The 27,690-nt window shown below is 38.4% G+C and overlaps 1 protein-coding gene across 1 annotated transcript in view; it reads left to right on the top strand.

Annotated features, from left to right (window-relative positions):
* The first annotated feature begins 17,505 nt into the window (after window positions 1–17,505).
* RpL9 (ribosomal protein L9) overlaps window positions 17,506–27,690 on the top strand; it is a 47,737-nt gene continuing 37,552 nt past the window's right edge. The window contains exons 1-2 of the mRNA XM_090391205.1: window positions 17,506–17,595; window positions 24,362–24,411. Of these exons, the coding sequence (XP_090247331.1) occupies window positions 24,366–24,411 (46 nt within the window). The 5' untranslated portion in view covers window positions 17,506–17,595; window positions 24,362–24,365. The remainder of the gene's footprint in view (window positions 17,596–24,361; window positions 24,412–27,690) is intronic.

Below are 27,690 nucleotides of genomic sequence, written 5' to 3'. Positions count from 1 at the left end.
AATAAGCTGTGGCTATATTATGGAGAAACGTGGGAATATCGGCATCGCGATGTAAGAGAGCATTTCTGACAAACCATGAAGCGTTGAAAATCATACGGAAGCACTTGTTTTGAATAACTTGTAGCGTTTTGATGTTGACAGGGGAAGTGTGACCCCATGGCAGCGATCCATAAGTTAACGATGGTCTGATAATTGCTTTGTAGATCCGTAGTTTGTTTACAATGCTGACGACTTCTTCGATTGAGGAGAGAATAGAGTTGTACAATTGCAGAATTTGCTTTTTTGCATGCATAAACTATGTGGGAGTTAAAGTTTAGATGGTTATCAAGTTGAATGCCTAGATATTTGGTGCTAGATCGCCATGGGATGGCTGTTAAAAAGTTTAACTTCTCCGAAGTGAGATGCTTGTCTTCTTGTGAAGAGAATATCAGTGCTTTTATCGGCATTTACAGTTATTCTCCATTTCCTGAACCAGTTTTCTACATTTGTTGCTGCAGTTTGTAAGTGCTGCATAGCTATATTTGGCCTGAGAGATCTGCTAAGAATTGCCATATCATCCGCATAACTAGCTATAGTGGTTAGTGATGTGCTAAGAACATCGGAAACAAAGATGTTAAAAAGCAGTGGTGAGAGCAGCGAGCCTTGAGGGACACCAGCAGTGTGATTTTTTTCAGTGAGGATTGAATTCCGCGCAACTTGATCTGGATTTTGCGCTCCTTTAGAAAGGAGTCAATAAATTTAGTAAGATGAAGAGGGATGTTGGCTGAAATTAATTTATAGATGAGACCTTTGTGCCACACCTTATCGAAAGCTTTTGCAACATCCAAAAAGATAGCTCCTGTGTGTTGTTTCCAGGTAAAGCCTGTAGTGATGAATTCTTTCAGTCTGTGAATTTGCTGTGTAGTACTATGTCCGGTATGGAAACCAAATTGTTCTTTCGGAATTATGTTGTTTTTATTCACCTCCTCATTAAGTCGGTCGAGAATGACTCTTTCTGCGATTTTTTCCCAGGTATGATAAAAGACTGATAGGTCTATAGCTCTGTGGCATTTGAGGTGGCATTTATTCCTTATAAATATTCCTGTGGCATTTATTCCTTATTCTCACGCCTGATAAGGCGTGAGAATAAGGAATAAATCAGCTTGTTTCCATCGTGAGGGGAAATAATTTAATCTCAGCATTGCATTAATAATGGCTACTAAATGCATGACAGTTTTGCATGGGAGGTCCTTAATTGTTTTGTTGGTAATTTCACCTGGACCAGGGGCTTTTTTGTTGTTAAGCTTCCTAATGATTGAATAGACCGTTTTAGGCGAGTGGGACAGATATTTTCACAGCTACAGGGCTGCCGAAGCGCGATACGGACTCGACTGTGTATTTTCTCTATGAAGACCAAATCCGCATGCGCATAATTAGGACGGCACTGATGTTGAGCATCAGCGAGAGCTTCGGCTTTTCATCATCTCTGTAAACAAGGCCTCTTTCTCCGTGAATGGGCTGGATGTTAGAGCGATCCGTACGGAGAGCTTTAGTCAACTTCCACAGAGAATTATCTTCAGTTTTGAGAGAACAGAGTTTTCTTTCCCATTGCTGGTTCCTGTGATCTTTTAATGCATAACGGACTAGGTTGGACGCTCTATTTAGTTCTCAACGGTCTTGCGGAGAGAGCGTGTTGTGATAGCGGCATCTGAGTCTATTTTTGTTTCTGATTAGAGCAAGGATTTTTTCAGGAAGTAAGTTTACTTGAGCTGGGGTCGAAATAGAACAAGCTGCGGATAAGCCAGAATGGATTTTACATTCAAGATTGCTGACTGCCGCGTCAATTTCTTCACGAGAGGAGATAGTAGGTACTGAGTCTATGATAGTGTTCATTTTAGCCTTGAATTTTGCAAAAGTAGTGTGTGATTGGCTGGGAATGAGCTCAGGATCCCCTCTTAAACTTAAAAGTACTGGATTGTGATCTGAGCTGAACTCGTCAACCACTTGAAGTTGAAATTGATGAGAAATGTTAAATACAAAATATATCCAAAACATCAGGTCTGCCGGTCGCTCCATAACGTGTTGACTCGATCGGGCCTGCAATAACATCTCTCTTCAAGGCAAAATTGTAGAGGATCATTCCGTTGTTGTTAAAACTCTTGCTGTTCCATAAAGGATGCTTGGAATTGAGATCTCCTGCCACAATTATTGCTTCATTTGTATCTAGTAGCCGAGAGAGATCAGAGGGTAGAAGAGGTTTGCCAGACGGGTTTTATACAGAATATATCTTTAAGCTGCCTGCATTGTTGGTATGTATTTCTATGCCTGTCTTCTCCTCGAGGTTAGATGTATGTCTTCTTAATCTCATTATAGCGGATGTTTCTTCTGAAAAAGATGCCTCCACCTCTGGCATTGAGTCTGTTATTTCTAAGTAACGAGTAGTTTCTGAGTTTGGGATTATCGCAGGGACGTAGATGAGTCTCGTTAGTGAGGAGAATATCAATTTGTAAATTATCTGCAAGTTCCTGTAATTCCAAAATTTTGTTGTTGAGACCATTTGCATTCCAGAATACTATCTGCATAGAATTTGATGTTAAAGCCGAATTAGTCATTAATCATGGAGAAGATGACTTTGAGTATTCCTAAGGAATTTGTTGGTGTTGGCCTGGCTTGGATTTGTTTTGCTAAAGGCCGTTAGCATCTCCCCTAGTGAGGCAGCAAGAATTGCTGAGGAGTTTTGACCGCTAGTTGCAGGGAGTACCTCGGTGTTTCGCGAGGAAACCACAGAAGCATAAGATTTATCTGGTGTAACTATTTGTATGAATAAGTGAGGCGCTTTAATTTTATTGGTCGAACGATAATAAACCGAGCGACTACTACGTGATAAAACCACAGGGATGAATTCGGCTACATTTATGAGTATTGACTTTTTTTTCTTGCCCTCTCCTGTTCCCAACCTGCGCCCGGTAGCGATCAGAAGGGACAATGCAGGTCTTACCCCCAACATTAACGCTTACGCCTTGAGATGGATTTGCCTTTTGACGATCTAAGTTTTAAACAACTTTTGTCACTTTTCAGGCATTTAGGCAACATACTAAACACAAAATGGCCCGATAAAGTCGGAAAACACCAGGTTATTGAAGTGGAGACAGAGGACCCCCAGCCCTCTGAACTTCCTCCCTCTTCACATGACCAAGCCCGCGAGCCAGCAACAACAACTGAAGACATCTCTATTTCAAATTCCAGTGGCTTTCAGGAGGTCAGAAGGAAGAAGAGAAAGAAAAAGTCCTCTGCAGCAGATCCTGAAATAATACCTCAGACTTTGGAAACTACAGCTCCTATTGACACATCAGCACTATCTGATGAAACTACAGAGATAGACATTGACACAGCCCAAAGAGCGGATTCCACCAGTAATCTTGAGATCTAAAGAAAAATGGTCGTTACTTGCAGAGACGATGAAGAACAATAGCATCAAGTTCTCATCTGCTAAAAACACCGACGATGGAGTCCGCATACAGCCCGAAGGAGCAACGGACTACTGCCAGCTCACCAGACGTATGAATGAACAGAAATTCCCATATCACACTTACCAACTTAAAAGTGAAAAAAAACCTTAAGGTAGTCATCAAAGGTCTCACAGAAACCATAACTGCTGAAGAAATAGCTACTGACCTCAGATCACAAGGCCTTGAACCAATTAAGATATCGCGCAGCCAAGCGCCCCGTGCCTCTGGTCTTACTGGAGATCAGTAAAGACCACAGAGAAATTTACGACCTTACGATAGTCTGCATCTTAGTCATCAAGACCGAACCACTCAGAAGAAAGGCATCCGCCGGTCAATGCCATCGCTGCCAAAATTTTGGGCATGCACAAAAGTTATGAAAAACAGATTACAAGTGCGTAAAGTGTGGTGACAGCCATCCCTCGCAGATTTGCACAAAATCACGGTCTACACCTGCTAAATGTGCGAATTGTGGCAGAACGCAGAACGATACTGTTTTGATGGGTGAAGCATAAATGCTTTTCATATTCCCCTCCATCTGAAAAGGAAAGTTCTTTGGGTGGAGAGTTATTGAGCTTTAAGCTCGCCCTGAAAGGGCAGTGAGATTAATTGTATTCAGCTGAGCATAGAATTGATTTGGGTCTCTTGTATTTGCAGAAATCTGCTTCATTATAGTCTGAAGCTTGCTCGATCAGTGGGATCGGATGATATTAATTGTCTTGATGAAGAACTTTTCAACTAGGTCATGAAGGAGAGATGTGATGTAGGGAATGTTGTCGTCTCTGTGAATTTGGGAAGGTTCTGATAAACCACGGAGCATCCAAACTCATTCTCAGACATTTGTTTTGTATTCTCTGCAGCTTCTGAATATTTGTTTTCGAAGTATGACTCCACGCAGGAGATGCGTAAGTTATGACTGGGCGTATTACCATCTTGTATATGAGCAGTTTGTTCTGAGTATCGAATTTACTTTTTCTGTTGATCATGGGGTAGAGCTGTGCTATTACTTTGGATGTCTTTGAACTTATGTGTTCTATATGATTGGTGAATTGTAGTTTTTTTTTTTATCCAGAATTACTCCAAGATATTTGACTGTATTCTGCCATGGGATTTTAACACCTAATAAATGTATATCTTCCTTGATTTGAGGCTTTTTGGCTGAGTATAGCTGAGCTCTTCTGTGGATTGGATTGGATTCTCCAGTCCATCAACCATTTTTCTAATGTGTGAATACTGTTTTGGAGTATCTTGATAGCTAGTTTGGGGCTGAGAGATCTTGCTAATAATGCAGTGTCATCAGCATATAATGCAAAGATTGTTGAGCTTGGGTTTTGAAGGATATCAGCAATATAGATAGAAAACAGCAAGTGAGCCAAGAGTGAGCCCTGCAGCACTCCAGCCAGAACCTTGCATCTGGTTGATACAGTTTCATTTATTTTGACTTGCATGTATCTGTCTCTGAGGTAAGAGTGAATTATTTTAACTAGATTAGTAGGCATATTGAATGTGATGAGCTTGTAGAGAAGACCCTGATGCCACACCTTATCAAAAACCTTTGCAGCATCTAAAAAGATTGCAGCTGTATGAAGGTTCCGGTTGAAGCCTTCGGAGATGTATTCGATCAGCCTGTGGATCTGCTGAACGGTGGAGTGGGTTTTTTTTAATCCAAATTGCTTATTTTGGATTATACGTAGTTGATCCGTTTGTGATTGAAGCCTAGTAAGGACGACTTTTTCTGCGATCTTTCCAAGGTTAGACAGAAGACTGATAAGTCTGTAGTTTTCAGGGAGTTGAGCGTTTTTTTCCCATCTTTTTGATTGATGTGACATCTGCTATTTTCCATGTTACAGGGAAATACTGGAGTTTGAGGATGGCATTAATTATGTTGACTAGATGTACAAAGGATTTTCGGGGGAGTAGTTTAATTATTTTGTTTGTAATTCCATCTGAACTTGGAGCTTTATTGTTGTTCAGGTGGGTTATAATGTGTATAACTTCTGTTGGAGAAGTGCGTATGAGAGGTTCTAGGTCATTTTTTGTTGTATTATGGCCTGCCTAACTCGGCGGTGAATCTTGTAGATGAGATTGATTTTCAAATTTTCATACCAGGGGTTGCATTGAGTTTCAAAGCTGTCGGCCAGAGCCTCTGCCTTTTCCTTGTCAGTATGAGCTATTCCTTTCGTGGTTTGAATTGGGGGTAAAAGCTTTCTTTTAGTGTGGAAGGTTCTCAGAAACTTCCATATGGAGTTGTTTTCTGGGTTTAATTTTGTTAGCTAAGACTCCCATTCTTGGTTTGGATGTTTTTGGAGGACTTCACTGACTTGTCTGTTTAATTTATTCAAATTTGCTTTATCTTGAGGGGCTCTTGTGTTATGATACCTCTTTTTTTATTTGACTGGTAAAGTTGTTTGCAGCCATTTCTATCTCCTCTTTAGTGTGAATAGTAGGGACTGGGCCAATGTGATAAGGTAGCATTCTGGAGAGTTTGTCCCAAGATATAAAAGAGTGGGGAGGGGAGAATTGTTCTTGTGTACCAAGTTGAAGCAGAATAAGGTTGTGATCGGACGAAAGTTCATTTGTTGTTTCCAGCTGATATTGGTATCTGATGTTTTTGAGGACCACTATATCTAGTACATCTGAACTTCCAGTTGAGCTGTGATGGGTGGGCTCTGTGGGTCCAGTTACAACAATAGAATGTTGCATTGAGTAATGGTTAAGAGTTCGACTTTTGTCGTTGATTGTGGAGCTATGCCAGGCTGTATGTTTGGCATTAAAGTCGCCAGCCATGATGATGGAGTCTGTGAAGCCGAGAATGGAGTCCAAATCAGATCCAGCAATGGAATGCTGGGTGAATTATATACAGCATAGATTTTGATATTGCCAGCATTGTTGGTATGAACTTCGATGCCTGTTATCTCTAGGTTCTTGGTTTGGGGATTGGTCAGAACATTGTGGCTTAGGTAGTTTTTAATGTATATAGCTGTTCCTCCTCCGCTGCTGGTGAGTATCTGTTTTTACATAGTATAGTTCCATAATTTGGGATTATTAGCTGGCCTGAGATGTGTTTCATTTACCAGTATTCAGGATAATGCCTGTGAGAGAACTCTTGTAGTTCTAGAATTTTGTTATTGAGTCCGTTGACATTCCATGCACTGATTATGAGAGAGTTGGGATGGAATTTTCTTTTATTCATTGTTGAGGGTTGTCAGAATTGAGTGGGTACCTTGTAGGAATCTTTTCGTGGAGGACGGCGAAGGATTCGTCATACTGAATTCTTGTAACATGGTAGCTAGTGAGGCAGTTAGTACTGATGTTAGATTTGAGCCTATATGGTCATGAGATGGAGTAGCCTCTGTTCTTGCTGCCTCTGCATAAGTTTTAGGCATTTGTTTCCTTTCTTGAGTTATTGAGCTGGACACAGTTTGGACTGGGGTGTGACTAGCACGGCTGTCTTGAGCATCGCTGAAATGTGTTCGAAGGTAGTTTTTCCTAACCCTCAGTTATTTGGGTGTGTAATGCATCCCTTGTAGTTTGCAGGGTGAGGTCCTCCATAATTGGCGCATTTAGCTTGAGTGGATCTTGGTTTTGTACACATTACGGTCTGGTGTTAGGTTTCAACACCTGTAATTTATCTTGCAAAGTTTTTGGGCATGGCCAAACCTTTGGCACCTATGCCACCACTGCCCAGCTGTCGACTTCTTCCTTAGTGGTTCAGTAGAAATTCTGAGGCCACATATCGTTGTCAGTTCGTAAATCTCTTTCTGTGTCTTATCAATTTCTACGAGTACCAGTGGCATTGGCCGTTTATCTGCCCGGAGCATCCTACTCACTTTCAGTGGTGTTAGGCTCCGACTCATAAGATCAGTGGTGATTTCTTCACAGGTGATACCCTCGGTCACTCCTCGAAGCACCACCTTGAGATTCTTCTCACTGGGTAAAGCAAAAGTGTGATATGGAAGACGCTTGTTATCCTTTAATCTTGTCAGCTGTTTGTAGTCAGTGACTGAGGCTGGCTGGATTTTGACTCCTTCATCTTGATTTTTAGCCCAGGAATATGCAATTTTGTGTTCCCTAAAGGCTGTTGTGACAGTGGTCCATTTGTCCTTGTCCCTTAGTATTATGGTTCTTCTTCTTTTGTAGGAGTGCTCCCCTTGAGAGATGTTTTGACAGGGGGATTTTGGTGACAGAGCAGCAATGAGTTCCTCTTGTGAGATCTCATTCTCCTCCTCCTCTCCATCCTGATCATTAGAGTGAATATATTCTTTTATAAATCCTGGCCAGTCCGATTCTATCTTGCTTATTATGAGTTTGAGTACCTCTAGAGACTGCTCCTTGTTAAGGATCTGGATCTGATCTTTGATGCTGTCCATGTCAAATTGGCGATTTCCCACCAGCAGAAATTGGTTAATAGCAGTATAATAATCCCGCAGGGCCAGGCGCCTGCCAGTAAAGTATCCTGTAGACCTAGACGGACTACTAGCAGTGTATAATCCCGCAGGGCTTGAAGCTTGCCAGCAAAGGTCTGGTAGACTGAGTTGGTCTACTAGCAGTCTTCTTAGAACCTACTAACTGGGGAAAAAGAGTATCAATATCTCACTTGGCCACGGTTTAGAAATCTACCTCCCTATAAAACCTTAATACCACCACTGGTCCTCATTGTGGGTTGGGGCCTGCCGGCCATTTGACCTCTTGCACATTTTGTATAGAGGTGGAGACAGTAGGAATCACACTGTGTTAGCACCAGTGCAATGTGAGATTACTGAGAAACCTTGTATGCAATGTAATATGGCTCAGTCTAAAGTAACACGTCCGTTCTCATCAAAATCCCTAATCCCCGATCATTCATTCATTGAAGTTTGCGCCTTTTGAGCTCGTATTTATAATATTGCAAGGAACACTCTGATTGGATAATGAATTGTGGCGGCCCACATCCAGCCAATTATAAAAGCTGTTTAATTCACCCATCTAACCTACGGAAGACAAAAGCGGCGTTAGCCCCGCCCACTCAGATTCAAGCCACGAAACCTTCGCCGGAAATCAGTGTGGGGTGTTACAGCCGATAAAACATACGCTTCTACGGCCTCTCCGCGAATTTTACCCGGATCCTCGACAGCTTACAGCCAAAACTCTCACTAGGGGAGATGCTAACGGCCTTTAGCAACATGAACCCCAGCGAAGCCGACACTAAGAAATTCCTCAGGAATACCCAAGTGATCTTCTCCATGATCAACAAATGACATACTCTCCTGCATCTCGATGCTGGTATCCCAGATATTTCCACATTGCTCCGTAACACTACCACTACTTATTCACCTAAGCAGCTTTTCATTCCAAGCAACTCATTCAGGAATATTCTAAACGCCCGAAAGCTGCCCTGCCTTTTGGCTGTTTCCCTTCCATAAATTTTGTCGCATCTGTATGTCCATATCGAATACATGGGTGTTATGATGATGATTGCTTTAGTTGTGTTAATGGTACCTTCGATTAACCAGAATAATGTGTGTTCTATTATGGGTTCTTTGTGTTTTATGAGTGTTTGAACGGTGTTCCATATTCGGGAGGTGTGTGGGCAATACATCATTAAGTGATAAAGTATTTCTGGTTGGGGGAAAAACTGACATGTGGCAGTTTCTCCCCCAACCAGAAGCGGGATCCCTTTCGCTGTGCACCATATTTCTGTGGGCAAACAAGCGTGGTGTACTTTGTAGTAGAAGGTTTTTAATTTGGGGTTTATGGGCAGACTGAAAGCCTTTTTAAGTGCGTTTGATAGTCTTAAGATGCCTCTTTCAATCTCCCGGTGTTGTGGTGGGGGTATAACTGTGCGCGTGAGTTTGAAGTGTGCAGCTTTAGGTCTCATCTTCCAAAATTCGTTTATTCCTATATATTTATTAATGAAGTTGTAACCTTCCGCGATCTTGTGGAACATTTTTGGTGTTTTACCACTCGAATGCAGAAGGGAACATATTACTTTGTCGGGCATTATCTTCTGCATATAGTATAGTACATATGCGCTCCACGCTTTTTCCTCTGTGTGAGTTCTCTCCATGATTTTCGCTCTCGCACATAGTGTTTTTAGGTGGACGTTTATTAAGCCGAGTCCTCCAGCCTCAATGTCGTGGAATATTGTGGATCTTCTGATGGGCTCGTATCGGGATCGATCCCCAAATGAAATTTGCGCACTCTCTGTGTATTCTCTCAACTTCTTTACCGTTGTAGTTGATGATGTTTATGAGGCACCATATCTTTGAGAGTAAGTATTGATTGCAAATTTTAGCTTTACTTCGTAGTGATTCTTGTCTATATCTCATCTGTGTGATCTTATTGGTTATTTTTGTATGTGCAAGCTCCCATTGTGTGTTGTGTTGGATTTGTTCCCCTATGATGATCCCCAGAAGTGGTAAGTGGTCGTTTATTTTTATGCCGTTCAGCATGGATGGCCTGTTTGTCCCCCTGCCGAAGAACATCGTATGGCATTTTTGCAAGTTTACTTTAAGTGCTGACGCTGTTTCAAATTTTTAAGTATGTTGTAAGCGAGTGTGAAGGACTTGGCAATAGTTACAGTTAGTGTCACATCGTCGGCGTAAGCGAGCACTTTTGTTTTTCCTTCACCTCCTATGTGAGTGCCCGCTATGCCAGGACGTTTTGATATTTCTTGTAAAACCGATTCTAAGGCGAGGCCAAAGAGAATCATGGAGAGGCTGTCTCCCTGTCTGACCGAGCATTTAAGTTTGACTGGTGCAGACAGTTTTTTGTTTATGATCAGGAGTGACTCTGCTGTGGTGTAGATATTTGAGATCAGATTTTGAAATTTTTTCCCAAACCCTACGGCTCTGATGACTTCATTTAAGTACCGATGATTTACTGAGTCAAAGGCCTTTTCAATGTCGAGACCTACCAGTAGGCATGGCTGTTGTGTTGCCTGGTAGTGCTCGTATATATATCGTATTTGTAGGATAGTATCCTCTATTTTTCGGCCTTTTATTCCGCAGGTTTGGGATTTGGATATGATCTTGTGTATGTGTCTCTGCACTCTTTCTGATATAATTTTACTTAAAATTTTTTGGTCCGTATTGAGGAGTGTGATTCCTCTCCATTGTGTCTCTTCGTTGTTTGTTGTGTTTTTCTTTTTTGATATTAATGCTATGTAGCCGAGGTTGAAATATCCTGGGATGCTCTCCGAACTGTATATTTCTGACAGCATTTTTACAAATAGTGTCTCAAACAGTGGGTAGTAGGCTTTGTAAAATTCTGCAGTGAGGCCGTTAGGTCTTGGGGATTTGTGTAATGATAGGGATTTTATAATTTTCTTGCATTCTGATGGCGTGGTTAGTGAGTCTATGTTTTCGGCTTCTTGGTCTGTGAGTCTTGGTATTTGTTTCAAGAAGTGTTGTGTTTCTGTTTCGTCATATTCTTTTTCAGAGAATGTATTTCTGTACTGTGAGTGGAAGAATCAAAGGAGGTTTGCATCTCCTTCGATTTCTTTCCCCTCGTGTGTTATTTTATTAAATGTCGTTTTTTTTTGTTTTGTTTTTGTTCTTCAAAGAGCCACGCAGCTTTGGTTCTTCCTTCATCTTGTTCCATTGTTTTGATTCTAGCGCGAACCCAGTCCCCCTTCAGCCTCTTTTGTTTCAATTTGTGTTAGTTTCGCTTTGTATGCTTTAATTGCTATTTTATTTTCTGGAAGTGTTCTGTCTGTGTTCTCTGATTATGTTTAGTTTTTCTTTGTTTGTGTTGTATTGTTTGTGTTTCCCTATCTTTATGGCGGCTTTTTTTTACTTGCATTTTGAATTTGTTCCATGCCTCCATTGAATTTGCTATGTTTTTTATATCATCTAGTATTTGTTTAATTTCCGATGTAAATTGTTCTGTGTTAATAATGCTGTTATTTAGTTTCCATAGCGGGTAATTTCTGTTTGTGTATGTGTTGCTGTCTAAGGTCTCACGGGACAGTTAGGCCTTGACCAAGTGGTGGTCACTAAAAGTAAGTGGTGCGTGCCAAACTTCCTTTACAGTGGACTTTAGATGCTGGCTTATGTATATTCTGTCTAGCCGCGAGGCATTGGTGGCGGAAAAGTATGTATATTCCTTCCGTGTAGGATATAGTATGCGAAATGTGTCCTTTATAAGACATCGCTGAATTATGTATGTGAAGTTTTTTTTTTTAAATGTTTTTAATTTCCCTGTCTAATTTGTCATTTTCTATGAAGTTCATATCCCCGGCGGCTATGATATTTTTTATGTTTATCATTTTATTTTCAAGTGTATCCCAGAAATGTTTTTTGTAGTTGTGTTCAGTTCGTATATGTTGATTAGCGATACTATTTGGTCTCCCCAGGCTATTTCAACCTAGAGCGCTCTGTGTTCTATTATGGTGCTGTGCGATATTATTTGTATGTTGCTTCTTTTTCTGATGAGTGTTGATAAACCTGCAATCCCATTACCTTGTGCTGGCTCGCCAACGATGTAGTAATGAGACTGCAGGCTTCTGTGAAATTTTCTTTCTGTTTCTGAGTCTGTATGTAGTCTCGTGTCTTGTAGCATTACAATGTCTGTATGGTTCTGATGTATCGTGTTTCTTAATAATTTCTGTGACTGCTTGCTGTTTAAACCATTGCAATTAATGCTCACTATATTGATTGGTTTCTTCATATTTTTTTTTTTTTTGACATTAGCATTTCTTTCCTCTCTGTGGTTTTACTTTATTGTTATCTCTTTTTCCTTTTACGCTAGGCGTAAATTTCATTTTGTTCCTTCTCACTGGGGTGAATGCATTTGGGCTTTTTTTGTTTTCTCCCAGATTTTCCGGACTGCTTTTCATCATTCTTCTTGACATGTTCTTTTTTTTCTGCAATGCAATTCCTCTCTACAGTTTTGTTTCTGAGAGGATATGCAAGGTGGTTCCTCTTCTTGCATTTTATCTCGTCCTTCTCGGCATTTTCCTTATCTTCTGCGATGTCCTCTCTATCTTATTATTATTATTATTATTCGTGACACCTCCAAGGAGTCCGAAGACTCATCGCGGGAGGACACCTACAACTGTCTCAACCACTACACCGAACCTCTACCGCCATCTACCCTCAACGCCATCTACCGCCCACCTCCACCACTACCACAACTAGTATTTTTTGTCTGTAAATTGCGTGTGTTCTGAAGGGCCGATTTATCTGTATGCGGGATGAAAAACCCGAGTTTCCGGGAGAAAAAACCCTGCTACCTTCGTATGAGATCGGCTAACTCACCTTCGATTGAAATCGTCCAGATAAAGATTCCTCCCGTCGCGACGAGAATCGAACTTAGGCCTATTCCAATCGAAGGGCGCAATGTACCGTTGTTCTTCCAATTGCGCTACGGAGGCACTCAATCTTCTTCAGAGGTTGCACAGGGTGTTCCCTCTTCTTGCAGCCTGCTTGATTTGGTGGTACTTTTTTGCTATTTTCGGAGGTATTTTCCTCGTTTACTTCTAAGCAGGTGCTATTTTGTTGAACATCGTCTGCTTTTTCCAGCTCATTTTGTATGTTTGGCTTGTCCACGGCCGTTCGTTTTGCTAACATGGAAGCGTATGTCTGCCCAGGACATTCTTTCATGTTATGGCCAATTCGATTACACTGCTCACATATCAGTGCAGTGCAGTCCTTCCTTAAATGGCCAATCTTTCTGCATCGAAAGCATGCAGGGGGACGTCCTGGGACACCGACATTTTTTGTACCTTTATAACATAAGGTATTTCTTCTGTTTTGGTCCCTTCATTCAATGTGATGGTTACTTTTCTTTTATTAGAAAGGACATGTGTCCACTCTTTGTCCCTGGTGTTACTGGTTACGTGTTCAATGCACTCGATTTTTCCGAATTTCTGAAAGTGCATTGACACAAGTCTGTTTGGGATTTTTTTTTGGGGGGGGGGGAGGTAACTAGTGTATGATAATATCAATTTTACGATTTTTGGCAACGGGTATAATTTTACATTTTAGTTTACAGACATCTAGTTCTTTAAGATTTACAAATTACTCTTTTACAGTAAGGTACTTAAAACTAATAACAAAAATATAATTAAATTTGACGACACCGAGGTGCCAAACATCAGAGCCTCTTACCTTAGTTTTGAGGCTTTCAATTATGTCTTCCTCGGTATATGGAACACCATTTGGGTTGCACTGTAGTATGCAGGCTTTAGTCCAGTCTAGCTCTTCAGGTAGGCTTATAGAGGACAAGATATCCACGTTGGTTTCCACGGAAGGGCTTGTAGGTTTTTCAAATGAATTTTTTTTCTGACCGTTTATTTGGCCGGACCTCATTAGCAGCGGTTATACCATGTACCGTAGAATTACTGGAGGTACCGGCGACATTAGGCATCTTTCTGGGAAGGAAGCGATTAGCGATCGCGAGGCGTTAGCATATATAATCGGCTTACGCCGCACCCACTTACTATAGAAAGCACTAAACACTCAAAACGCGGAGCTCCACTACTTCCACTGAGCTACACAGGCCTCTAGGTGTCACGAATAATAATAATAATAATAAAGGAAATCCGGGTTGTTATTTCATTGGCAAATAAAAGGGGAAATAATTATTAAAAAATTACTAATGTAGGAAATTTACTGCAGTGTACATGATTGTATCATTGAATCACTTTGACACTGTACATTAATGAGGTGGAAATGATAAAAGTTGATCATGTATCAATAGTGGGTTTCATTTCCACCTCATTGATCATTGATGTACAAAGAAAGGAATTGATACATAAGGAAAATCCACTGGTCACACTTTTTTTGGTAGTTTTGAAGTTGTTGTTAGTCATAGAAAGTTGGTCAGATCAGAAATCTGGAGACAGAAGAGAGTAATAGGAAACGTTTGAGGAAAAAACATGGTTTATTGAGAACTTTTTGTCTTATTCACCTACTTATAATTTACAATAAATTGAAAAATGGTTTAAAAATTATTGAATAATGAATAATGATTAAGAAATTGAAAAATAAACTATATTATGATATTACTGTACTTTTCAAACGTGTTTAACAGAATACCCTAGTATACTTATTTAAAAAAAAAAAAGTTACATTTTTAGTAGCTGGTAGGGTTAATACTCTTTCCAGCTGTTTATGGAAATGAAATTGGACAGAAATGATAAAAGCTACTCGATTTTCTTACTTATCCTTTTCGTGACACATGGCATATAAGGTCGATATCCGTTTCTTCCAGTTACTTCTGTCCTAAGCCACTAGTTCGGCTTCTTCCAGAAAGCCAGTCTTCTTTCATTTTTCTCTCATTCTAAGTTAATTCAGTCTTTCCCCTTTCCCGTTTTCCTTCTGGGATTCCTGTCAAAGCCACTTTAGGAATCTCTGCACTGTCCATTTACAGTATGTGTCTAATCCATTTCAATCTCCATTGTTTTAATTTCATCGGTAATGCTTTATTGTGCAGTCAGTTTTCATTTGTTATACGTTGGGGCCAAAATATTTTAATATTTTTGCAAAGCATTTGGTTGAAAATTATTTAAGGTAGCTTTAACATTCCATGTTGTAATTAACGTTTTTGTTTAGGTGAAAGTGGGGCCTCACCTGTTTCAAAGGTTCCTGTAGGATTTGCCCTCGAAACTTCATCCATGTATTATCCTCTTGCCAACTTAAATAGTGGCCATCAGTTATCCTGCAGGCCGACACACCTGACTCTTGGTAGACTGGTTTATTTGCTCTCATGGCTTCTATAATAAGGACAATTAGCCATTTGCCTAACCCTCTTCCTTTATCCAGCTGGGGATTGGGATGGGAGAAAGACAACTCCTAAAGGCAACTTTCCTACCAAGTCTCCAAATCTAAATTAAATCAGATATTAAATTCTTAAAATTTATTTAATTTACACTTCAATTTTAAGAATTTAATTTTCGATTTTAATATTGTATCTACTCAGTTTCCTTCTTCTACTTTGAGTTCAGCATTCTAGTCAGTTGACTTTCTATTCATACAAACTGAGAGAAACTGAATCAATAATAATTTCAATTAATAAAGACAATAGGATATTCGGTTAGCCTAATCATGGCTTATGGGATTCAATGAAACGCTCTATTCCTATTCATAAATGTTATGCTGCAACGATAAATTCCTGCTATGTTTATTCCTGTTTATATTGCCCTTCACATGGATTACGAAACATCTTATAATTATACACTATCTATCAATAATTGTCCAGACACTTCAATTTACAATACCAGCAATCGAACCCTAATATCTGGAATGTGATCGCTTTTGCTTTGATCGCCTCCTGCACCCTTTAAGTGAGACGTTCCACCAATGTGTGGCAGATATCAGGTAGAATTTGTCTCCATTCCTCCATGGAAGTAGCACTGAGTTCAGCGACAGATCGAGAACGTGCTACTCTGAACCTCAATCATCGCACCAATTTTTCCCACAGGTGTTGGATGGGGATGAGATGAGAACTGCACAAGCCAGGTCAGTCGTTTAACACCAATCTCTTTATACCATTCCAAAGCAGCTTTGTAGCATGGGCCATTGTCGTCTTGATAGTAACAAGGGTCCATGCCATAAAAACTCGCAGTGCAGATAGCACTTAATTATCCAGAATAGCAAGGTACTGAACTACCTTCATGGAACCATCGACAACGACCAGTGGTCCCACTCCAATCCAGCTGGGTGCACCCGACACCAGTACTCCTCCACCATCCAACTTTACTTGGGTATAATACATTGGAGTAACAAGCGTTCAGCAGGCTTCTTCCAAACCTTGCCATCAGACTGGAAACAGATGAACCTTGTTTCATGGCTTCAGATAACCGTTTTCCACTGTTTAATTGTTCAGTTCACACACTCTTTGTGCCATACCAGATGAGCCGCGTTGTTCGTTGTTGTTGTTGTGATGTTCGACTTGTGTGCCGTTGCTCTTTCGTGTAAACAGTAATTGGAGTTCTTCTCTTACAGCATTAATGCTCACCGTTGTGTTACTGGCGCTCTGGAACTAATCACTGATGGTCTGTGCCGATTGTAGCCGATTTTTGCGTGCCATCCGTTTTAACACTCTCCTGTCCCTGTCAGTAATTTTCAGCGGCCGTCCTGGGTGTTTTCCCGCACTAGTGATGTCAGAACGTCTCCATTTGTTGATCACATCGCCAACCGTTGATTTTGGATGCGCCATTTGAGTGGCAGTGGTACGTACGAACATTTGTGGCATGCCCATAGCCACAAATGTGAGAGCCCACGATGATACCTCTCTCGAAGTCACTGAGTTTACCTCATGTTGCCATACCACCATCTGTATTTAACTGCTACTACGATGAAATACTGCTTCCTACTATCTGTGAAACGGTTTTTATGTTATTAACTAACCCGGAATGTTCAATAACTTCAAATAACAGTGGTGTCCGCACCATTATTAATAGATAGCGTATTTCTTTTACCTGTATCCCGAGACCAAAATTTTGACTCTATCATCATTGTAATAAATGAATAAATATGCTAATTCAGAATTAAATCATCTATACTTTCATTTCAGGTATTATTTCACAATCAATAAATAAAGTCTCTTTTATATATCAATACTGTTTTCTATGCCAGGTACAATGTCAAAGATATCTGAGCTCATCTTATGTGATCCTTTGTGCGAGCTTGAATAAAACCCAGACATGTGAGTATTTCATTGACTTTTTATTTTCTCAAACCTATAAACTCTGTTGACACACGCCTTTGTCTCCAATTACAACTTTACTCTCTTCGGTACACTTTTCAGTATATCCGAAATATGTTGGCCTTCAATTCACCACTAGATTGGCCATTCCTGTAGTGATCTTGGTTGACATTCAGACTTTTTCAAACCTTTTCTGTTTGTTTCGGATTAGGATTCCATTTTTTAATGTCCAGTTTAACCACTTTCCCTTCTGATTACATAGATAAAAAAAAAGTTATAGCGATAGCAAATGCCGCTTGTCACAAATTAAAGCTAAATGTAAAAGACAGCTAAGTAATTGTTCGAGTGTTTTCTAAATTTGCACAACTAGCCAATTCAATAACTCATTTACCGTAAAAACGGTGGTGGCGCTGCTTTTTCAGCAATTTTTCTTTAACCCATAATTTGTGTAAGTTTGTGTCATCAATCTGCTTTAATCGTAAGTGATTTTTAACATGCTTGTGGAAATACTGTTTTTTAATTGTTTTGTGAATACCTTTACTTTGATATTTGCATTCCTTTTCTTGTAATTTACTCTTTCCGTGCATTTCTTCTCGTATAAGTTATACTGACTGAAGCCTTCCTGTTAGATAATACCATGTCAAAAATGTACTAAATATCAAAATGCTGTGTTAGAAATGCACTTCTTTGACTGGGCATATCCTATAATGCATTAATTCGGTACTAGTCGTCCTTTGGCCACAATTTTGAGATTACGCTTATCCTTGACTTATGTAACCGAATGGTCATCTGGTCTAGTCATGATGATGTATTTACTGCTACGAAAATTAAGAACATTGTTTAATTAATCACTAAACGACTGGATACGTTGGGACACACACTCAATTATACCCCTCTATAATAGAATACTTATTCAGTTTTTGAGCGAAGTACTAGAAACCTCTATTAAGAAAAATATTGATTCCGCGAATGATTTTTAGGTTAGAGCTGGATAGAATAAAATACGGGGCTTGATTATTAAGGACGTTTCATTTGGTAATCCAATCTTGTAATTCAGTAAACACTAATGGTTTCTACCTTGCGCTTTTTCTGTAGATCTGTTGAGTTAAACTTAGATCCATCATCTACTTTCCTTTAATAATAATCTATAAAAGTATGTAGCAGCTTACCAGTATCAACACACCGTCCAATTGTGATTTCACTAACAGCTTTCATATTTTCATCCCCACACTTCCTTTCTTTGAATTGCCTTCCTTTTTCAATTTTTTGAATGAGTAAAGCCCATAGAATTCAGTTACATTTGTAAGAACTTTCTCATTTTCTATTGCCACTCTCAAAATCCATATGCAACCTAATATATGCAATTGAATTTTAATGAAATACAATAATAAAGACTAAAATTTTAGTCTTATTATGTTGAAAATTTGGAGATTGAAAGATACTTCTATTTAAAGAAAAGGTGCATGTTTTTAAAATAATAGAAACATTTTAAATATTCTAAATTTAATATATTCAGTTGTTTGAAATATGGCCATGAGAATGATGAACTTATATATTCAGAGGGAATGTTTATGTCCTTTGTGCTAGATAGTATCTGACTCCATGGGCCATTTCAAGCAACATTAATTTGGAATCATTTGTGTGATATTGTAAATCTTATAATTATTCATCTGGAATGGCCATCACTGACTGGATATTGGTATGTTATGTGCACTACCATTAGAAACATGTCATTATTATTATAATTAATGACACCTCCAAGGAGTCCGAAGACTTATCGTGGGAGGGCACCCACTCCACAACTCTCCATCTCCATCACTCAATTCACCAACTACAGCATATTGCAACTACCATCATTATCCATCACCACTAGTATTTTCACAGACAATCACAAACATCCATGCCCACAATAGGATTTGAACCCACTGCCTTTGGATAGAGACTGATACACTACCACTCAAATCAGAAGAACATAAACAAGCATAATACTTGAGATAAAAGACTTATCTCAAGAGACTTGTTAAATAATTTTAATTGCAGAATTTTGCTTATGTGTCTAATGTCTAAAGTATCTTCAGTACAACTAAAAAAAATGCAAGTATATAATTAACAAAAAGATTGAGAGATACTTGCATTTAAGGAAAAGGTGCATGTTTTTAAAATAATAATGGAAACATTTTAGATATTCTAAGTTTAATATATCCAATTATTTAAAAATATGGCCATGGGAATGATGAACTTATATATTCAAAGGGAATATTTATGTCCTTTGTGCTAGATAGTATCTGACTTCATAGGCTATTTTAAGCAACATCAGTTTGGAATCATTTATGTGATATTGTAAATCTTATAATTATTCATCCGAGATGGCCACTACTGACTGGATATTGGTATGTTATGTACACATTACCATTAGAAACATGTTATATAGTATACCTTTAGAATCAGAAGAACATAAATAAGCATAATACTTGAGATTAAAGATACTTAAACTTAAAGATACCAAGAAATTATATGCTTGGTTTAATCCTTTATCCAAGTGTAAGCAAACATTTTATATAGAGAAACCTGTGGAGAATTCATGACTAAGTTTAACACACACATGAACCACAGTAGTAGGTGTTTTTATTACGTAAATATTTCGTCCTAGGTATCTTAGGACATCATCAGTACAGTAAGGCAATACTAGGAATGACAAAAGAAAGGGCGTGTACGTACAAAGGAATCCAAAATTTCTTTGGACACCAGGTAGTAGCATAGGTGAAAGACAAACCTTCACCTATGCTATTACCTGGTGTGCACGAGGTTCCATGCTTCTGTAAACTCTTATTTTGGACAGAACAGGCAGATCAGTTTTTAATATGTTTCAACACAGAGTTGAAAACCCAAACCACAAGATCCATTGGAAAAAGACAAAACTTCTACACAGATTTTCATATAAATATGAACGTTTATATAAAGAAAGTGCTGAAGCCCTACTCCACAGACCAAATCTAAACCGCAATGATGTTCTTGCCATCCCTAAAATATGGGAAATTGTCATACAAAATTGTGTAAAATAACTTAACTGTAATTAATTTTAATTTAATTTAAGTAATTTAGTTCAATTTAATTTAATTTAAGTTCAGGCCGCAACACGCCACTTAACGCAATTTTGGATTCCTTTGTATGTGCATGCCCTATCTTTTGTCATTCCTAGTATTGCCTTACTGTACTGATGATGTCCTAAGATACCTAGGATGAAATATTTACGTAATAAAAACCTACTACTGTGGTTCACGTGTGTTAAACCTTGTCTTGTAAGCAAACAGTTTGCACCTGAAGTATTTTCAGGACTGGAACAACTTGTATATAGAATTTTATCTATGTATCTGAGGCATCTTTAGTACAACAAAAAAAAAAATGAAACTATCTAATTAACAGATTCTAAGTGCCACAATAGCTTTAGTACAGTAAAAAAAAAAAAAGTCAACCAATTCCTCATGCAAAAAAACAATACAAAAATATAGGAAAGGTCAACAGCTTGAAAACGTATCATCTCCTATTAAATGTAGGCCATCAGATCTATTTAATTTTGGACAATGTAGTAACATTTCACAATGTTCCTTATAAAGACAATTCCATAGGAAATCTGCCTCATGCAGCGTTTTGTAACAGGAAAGTGGAATAAGAATTTCTTGAGCAGTCGAGGCAAGAATACTACAGCTGTTGAATGCTTTGTTAATAAAGGCTTCACTGAAACCATTTGGCAAGAAAATTAATGTAATTCCATTCTTTATTATAGTATGTTATCTGTAAGCATGATTCCTTAAGATCTTTAAGGTTCCAATTTTTATACTGGGATGATGCTGCAATTTGCTTGTGCGAGTTTTCTTTTGAAACTTAAAGTGAAGATTGCCATCCAGTTGATGAAGAGTTAGCAGTTCCAAAAATACTAATTGTTGTGTTCTTTTTTTTTTTCTCCTAAAGTGAACTGTATTAGGGATATTAAATTTTCTATATCAGAAGAATCATTATTCCAAATTGAAAAGATGTCAACATATTCCATTGCATAGATTTGGAAAATATCTCTGAGATGTTGTTTAAATTGTTCCATAAAGAAGTTTTTTAATTAGGAATTGGTTTGCTATTTCTCACCTTGTAAAGCTATTCTGCTTATTGAAATCTTTGCTAATTGTATATTACATTCCATTTTTTTAGCTACCTTAAAGATGCCTTAGATATATAGGCAAAACTTCTGTGATTATCATGGTGTCTTGTTTAAGGAAATTGACAACGTACATTTGATAATAAAATATTAATTTATTCTTTTCGATAATCTGCCATAGTTAAATTGGCATCTTCAAGGATTAATACAATGGTATTAAACATGCACACAAGCACACTTCAGTAACACAGGTGAACAGGAGAGATACAATAAGACTTTAAGTCCCAGGATTACACCACCTATTGAATTTGGTTCTTGGTCGTTGGGCTGGCTGTCTGCAGATAAGGATTTCCCATATGAGGGGTAGTCTGATACAACCATGTTTGTTTAGGTTGGGATAGTTGGTAAGAGTTGCACATCCAGAAAAGCCTCTTGAATTTGCTTTGTGGAGTAAGATTGACTTTTTCAATTGAATCCTGTGCCGGGTATCCATGGCATGGTCTGCTAATCTTGAGCAACAGTAGTGGTGGAATCGGATGTATTCCTGGTGCTCTGCTGTACAGATGTTGGCTGTCCTACCTGTTTGTCCATAATAATGGTTGCAACTGCAGGGTACCTGTTACACTCCAGGTAAATCCAGAGGTAGCTGGTCTTTGGGGGAGCAAATAGGGCTGCTAGCTTTTTGTGTGGGGTCACAAGATTGTGCTTTTTTAATATCTTGGCCACCTTTTCTGAGATACCATGGACACCACTTGTTTTTCTTTTATTATATTTTCTATGTGTTCCAAATTTTTAATGTTTTTCTTTTTAATATGTTATTTTACTTGCCAAGTACTTCAGAGTCTGCTTTATGAATTATCTTTATTAAATTACTAATTATATAAAGAGCCAAAGGCTTCAATTTGGCGACGTGAATTTATTTAAGTTAAGGGATATTGCATTCCATATTGTTTCATAGCCAAATAAGAAACTCAGAGTTTCATGCCGAATATAGAAACTATATAAATTTTGGCGAGTCCAAGCGTAAGCAAATACCTGGATAGTGCAACACTGAGGCAACTCATAGTAAGGGTGGAGCAAGCTCCGTTCACTATTCTTGGTATTTACCCAGCTCCTAGGAGCTATTGCTGTTCTACATTATGAGAGAAGGTCACTACCCAGACCGGTTTCAACCTTTATTGAGGTCTCATCAGTGAGTAGGTAGACCTAGTTAATACCAAGTTTGTAACTAACAGAACTTGCATACCCTACTATAAGAATTGCCAAGAAGGTGTCCTAATAAATTACTAATTATATGAAGAGCCAAAGGCTTCAATTTGGCGACGTGAAATTATTTAAGTTAAGAGATATTACATCCCATATTGTTTCATAGCCGAATAAGAAACTCAAAGAGTTTCATGCCAAATGTAGAAACTATAAAAGTTCGGTGAGTCCAAGCGTAAGCAAATACCTGGATAGTGCAACACCTAACCCATTTGGTAGTGCAACACTGAGGCAACTCATAGTAAGGGTGGAGCAAACTCCGTTCACCATTCTTGGTATTTACACATAATGTGAAACCCAGCTCCTAGGAGCTGTATTGCTGTTCTACGTTATGAGAGAAGGTCACTACCCAGACCGGTTTCAACCTTTATTGAGGTCTCATCAGTGAGTAGGTAGTTTGTAGCGAACAGAACTTACATACCCTACTATAAGAATTGCCAAGAACGTGTCCTAATAAATTACTAATTATATGAAGAGCCAAAGGCTTCAATTTGGTGATGTGAAATTATTTAAGTTAAGGGATATTACATCCCATATTGTTTCATAGCCTTGGTTCAAACTTGGTATTAACTAGGTCTACCTACTCACTGATGAGACCTCAATAAAGGTTGAAATCGGTCTGGGTAGTGACCTTCTCTCATAATGTAGAACAGCAGTACAGCTCCTAGGAGCTGGGTTTAACATTATGGGTAAATACCAAGAATAGTGAACGGAGCTTGCTCCAACATTACTATGAGTTGCCTCAGTGTTGTACTACCAAATGGGTTAGGTTCTGCACTATCCAGGTATTTGCTTACGCTTGGAATCGTTGAACTTTATATAGTTTCTATATTCGGCATGAAACTCTTTGAGTTTCTTATTTGGCTAACAAGATGTAATATCCCTTAACTTAAATAAGTTCACGTCGCCGAATTGAAGCTTTTGGCTCTTCATATAATTAGTAATTTACTAGGACACTTTCTTGGCAATTCTTATAGTAGGGTATGTAAGTTCCGTTTGCTACAAACTTGGTATTAAATAGATCTACCTACTCACTGATGAGACCTCAATAAAGGTTGAAACTGGTTTGGGTAGTGACCTTCTCTCATGATGTAGAACAGTAATACAGCTCCTAGGAGCTAAGTTCACGTTATGGGTAAATACCAAGAATAGTGATCGGAGCTTGCTCCACCCTTTCTGTGAGTTGTCTCAGTTTGCACTACCAAATGGGTCAGGTGCTGCACTATCCAGGTATTTGCTTACGCTTGGAATCGCCAAACTTTATATAGTTTCTATATTCGGCATGAAACTCTTTGAGTTTCTTATTCGGCTAAGAAACAATATAGGATGCAATATCCCTTAATTTAAAAAACAAAAACAAAACAATATAACTTCTTGTAAAGTATTATCCTCACCTCTTTGCTGAGGTGAGGATAATACTTTAATACTTTAATATTTTAATCTTTGCTGAGGTGAGGATAATACTTTTGAAATTATGGCCAAAGCACCTAAGGCTATGAGGCCAATGTATTATATCTCTTGACTGCATGGATCTTCTGGCTAGTTTCTAAGTTTTCAGAATGAAACATAATTTTCTGAGGGAATGCATTCCTCATTAAGAATTATTGAAATAACCCCAAACAGGTCACAATTATCATGTAATGACTAGATATAATCCAGTCAGACAGAAAAGCTAGTTATGAGGTGCCTGGATGATTGGTAATTCCCTAATTACAAATTATCCAAGTATATAATGAATTACTGTAGAAGGTATATTTTTATAAATATTTAAGTTTTGATTAATATAAATAAGAACATTAATGAAAAATGGTCTAATTTTTTACTTATGTTTCAGCAAAATGAAAACCATTTTGGCAAGTCAGATAGTGAAGATACCAAAAGGAGGTATGTAGCCTTCCCCTCATGTTATTTGTGTAATTTGTTTATAATAAGATATAAAAAATGTTAGTAAATTCATGTAACATTTTCTTTTCTGCTTAACAGCGGGTTGTGTAGAATAAACTGTTATAGCTGCTACTGAACTATGTTGTGTTTAGTGGATAACTGTCAGATTATGCAGCAATAAACTTGCTCACAAAATTAAATGTTGCATCATACTTCTTTATTCTTTAAGGACTTTAAAAACACAGAAAAGAATACACAGAAAATACAGATTGACGTGTAAGTGCAGCTATCAGCCATCATTTGATAAGATCTTAATTGTTGATTCAGTTTTAGATATAAACTAGTTTAGCTTAATTCTTAGATTACATTGTTTGATAAAAGTTACCCACATCTCAACACTTCATTCCCTTGTCAGATTTGTGTACAATTATAGAATGGCCTGCATTGATCCCTTGAATCCACTTCTATAATAAAATTCTTCTCTAAATAGAATGCAGAAGTTATTTCAGCCAGTCTCATAGCCTACTACTACAACTGATGTAAGGCCTATTTTATCTTTTTGATAATAGTAAATATTATGTGTTCCCAAATCAACATCCACCCACATTATCCAGGTTTGTGTCATGTCGGAACTGTGTAATGACTGGAGTTTTGTGAAAGGTTTAAATGCGACTTGTGTAGCAGCAGGGTTGGAAACTTTTTTATTTTTATGTAAATCCTTCCTGTGGGAGATTGTAACCCTATAGTATATTACATTAGTACTAGAAGGAAAAGTTAAATAATCTGATAATAAAATTAGTTTAATCCTTTATCCAAGTGTGAGCAAACAAAGTTTGCACCTGAAAGTATCTTCAGGACTGGAGTAAGGTGGTACAACACCAGGGCAACTCGTTGCAAAGGTGGAGCAAGCTACCAGCAGCCTATCACAGTATCTCCTATAATGCAAAACACATCACCTTGCGGATATGTCCAATGTTATGCATTAAGGGAAGGACCACTACCCAGACTAGTTTCGACCTTTATTGAGGTCTCTTCAGTAGGAGCCAGGCCCAAGTGGAGATAGCAGGCAGAAGCATTAGCAGGTCATCTCTACCTATAGGAGTTTCCAAATGGTGTGCCACCCTTTTTTAATAAATTACTCTGGATTTAGAGAAAGATGTTGAAAGTTTATTTTTCACTTTGTTAGAGTATAATAAAATTAGTTTAATCTTTATCCAAGTGTGAGCAAACAAAGTTTGCGCCTGAAAGTATCTTCAGGACTGGGGTAAGGTGGTACAACACCAGGCCAACTCGTTGCAAAGGTGGAGCAAGCTACCAACATGCTGCCTATCTCAGTATCTCCTATAATGCAAAACACATCACCTTGCGGATATGTCTAATGTTATGCCAAGTGTCTAACCAAGTGAAAAATAAACTTTCAACATCTTTCTCTAAATCCAGAGTAATTTATTAAAAAAGAGTGGCACACCATTTGGCAACTCCTATAGGTAGAGATGACCTGCTATTGCTTCTGTCTGGTATCTCCACTTGGGCTTGGCTCCCACTGAAGAGACCTCAATAAAGGTCGAAACTAGTCTGGGTAGTGGCCCTTCCCTTAATGCATAACATTAGACATATCCCCAAGGTGATGTGGTTTGCATTATTTGCATTATAGGAGATACTGAGATAGGCGTGTTGGTAGCTTGCTCCACCTTTGCAACGAGTTGCCTGGTGTTGTACCACCTTACCCCAGTCCTGAAGATACTTTCGAGCTCAAACTTTGTTTGCTCACACTTGGATAAAGGATTAAACTAATTTTATTATACTCTAACCAAGTGAAAAATAAACTTTCGACATTAATCTGAAACCCTGCTTTTAGAGACCAAACGTGGAACTGTTTTTTCCTGGCCATAAGCAAGGTTGGTGTTAGATGTGAACCCACAGCTTGTTGGAGAGCAGGTTTACCATCCATTTGGCCAACCAGACAAGTGTCAAAACTGAATCAACACATGGAATCATAGTCCAGTATCATTATGAGCCAAATTGTAACTTGAGCACCTTAAATATGAACTTCTTGAATGTTTTTAAAAGTGAAGTATAACAGTAGTTCTTAAGTGGTTGAACTCCAAACAATTTGTAAGTACATTTTAACTAACTCAGAAAAGTTATCTTTTATTTTTATATCAGCCATGAGCAAGTGTATGCTTGCAACATATTAGGACCTAACTATGCCTACTGCATGTGACAGAGATGGCAACAACAAAGCTCAGTGATGTCAGAGTGCATTGTGTATTGCTACCACTGACAGACCATCAATCAGTAATCAAACCGATCACCATATGAAGTGCCATAACTGCAGACTCCACATCAAAGAAACAAAAAGTATGAGTGATTACTCTTGCTAGTGGATGTATGCTTAGCTGTAAGTAGATCAGTAAATTGGGGACACAAACTTCTGGCCAACTGAAAACAGCCATTTTTCTCTCCCTTCTGTATCCCCTCTGTTAAAAAATTTTTAAACCTCAAAGCACCTACAGTCTCAAAAAGTGACTTATTAATGAGGAGATTTTCTCTAGCAAAATTAATTCCATGGAAAGAAAAGACCAATATGATTTGTTACTGTTGCCTAGGTGGTGATGTAAATATGCAAACACCAGTAAGCTCTGTAACCTTCTCATGACAACAGTGCACAATGCTGTTGAAGCCAAAAAAAATATGATGCCATCATCCTTACCTTCCTGGAAACTGATGCAACACTTAAGAATAACATCAAGTTTGCCAACACTGTAAGTTCAACCCAAGAAAATTGGCAAGCGTTGCCACTTTGGACCCACATGCATACATAAAGATGGAATGAACTTGGTTAAAGAGAAACCTGCAACATGTCGTTGAGCAGATCCGAATTCATAACTGCTATAAATAGCAAATTCAAAGGTATTCCATCATGTGTACAAGCCCATCCATATCTTGCCTTTGCTCACCGAGAATAAGATCTTTGACTACATACATCATCAGCTGGAGAAAAATTGTTAGAATGGTGAAGTGTAAACCATTGACTATAAACAAGGAATGCCAGTGCAAAAATCAAGTGGTATGTTTAATAGTCACAGTGAAAATCCAAAGTCAAAAAAACTGCATGGGGAGTGTGCTTGGCCCATGAAGCATGCAGCAAACCCAGAGAACTTAAAATCTATAGAACATATGTAGTTTCAATTCCAACCTCATAATATTCATGTTCATTCCACCCTAACCTGCACCATTTTCCTGACAGAAACCCAAATTCCAGATTCCTTAATTACA

This window comes from Typopeltis vanoorti, chromosome 4 (assembly GCF_054136105.1).
Source record: "Typopeltis vanoorti isolate ZY-2024b chromosome 4, IOZ_Tvanoo_1.0, whole genome shotgun sequence".
Taxonomy (NCBI): Eukaryota; Metazoa; Arthropoda; class Arachnida; order Uropygi; family Thelyphonidae; genus Typopeltis; species Typopeltis vanoorti.
This window is presented reverse-complemented; position numbering and strand designations above follow the sequence as displayed.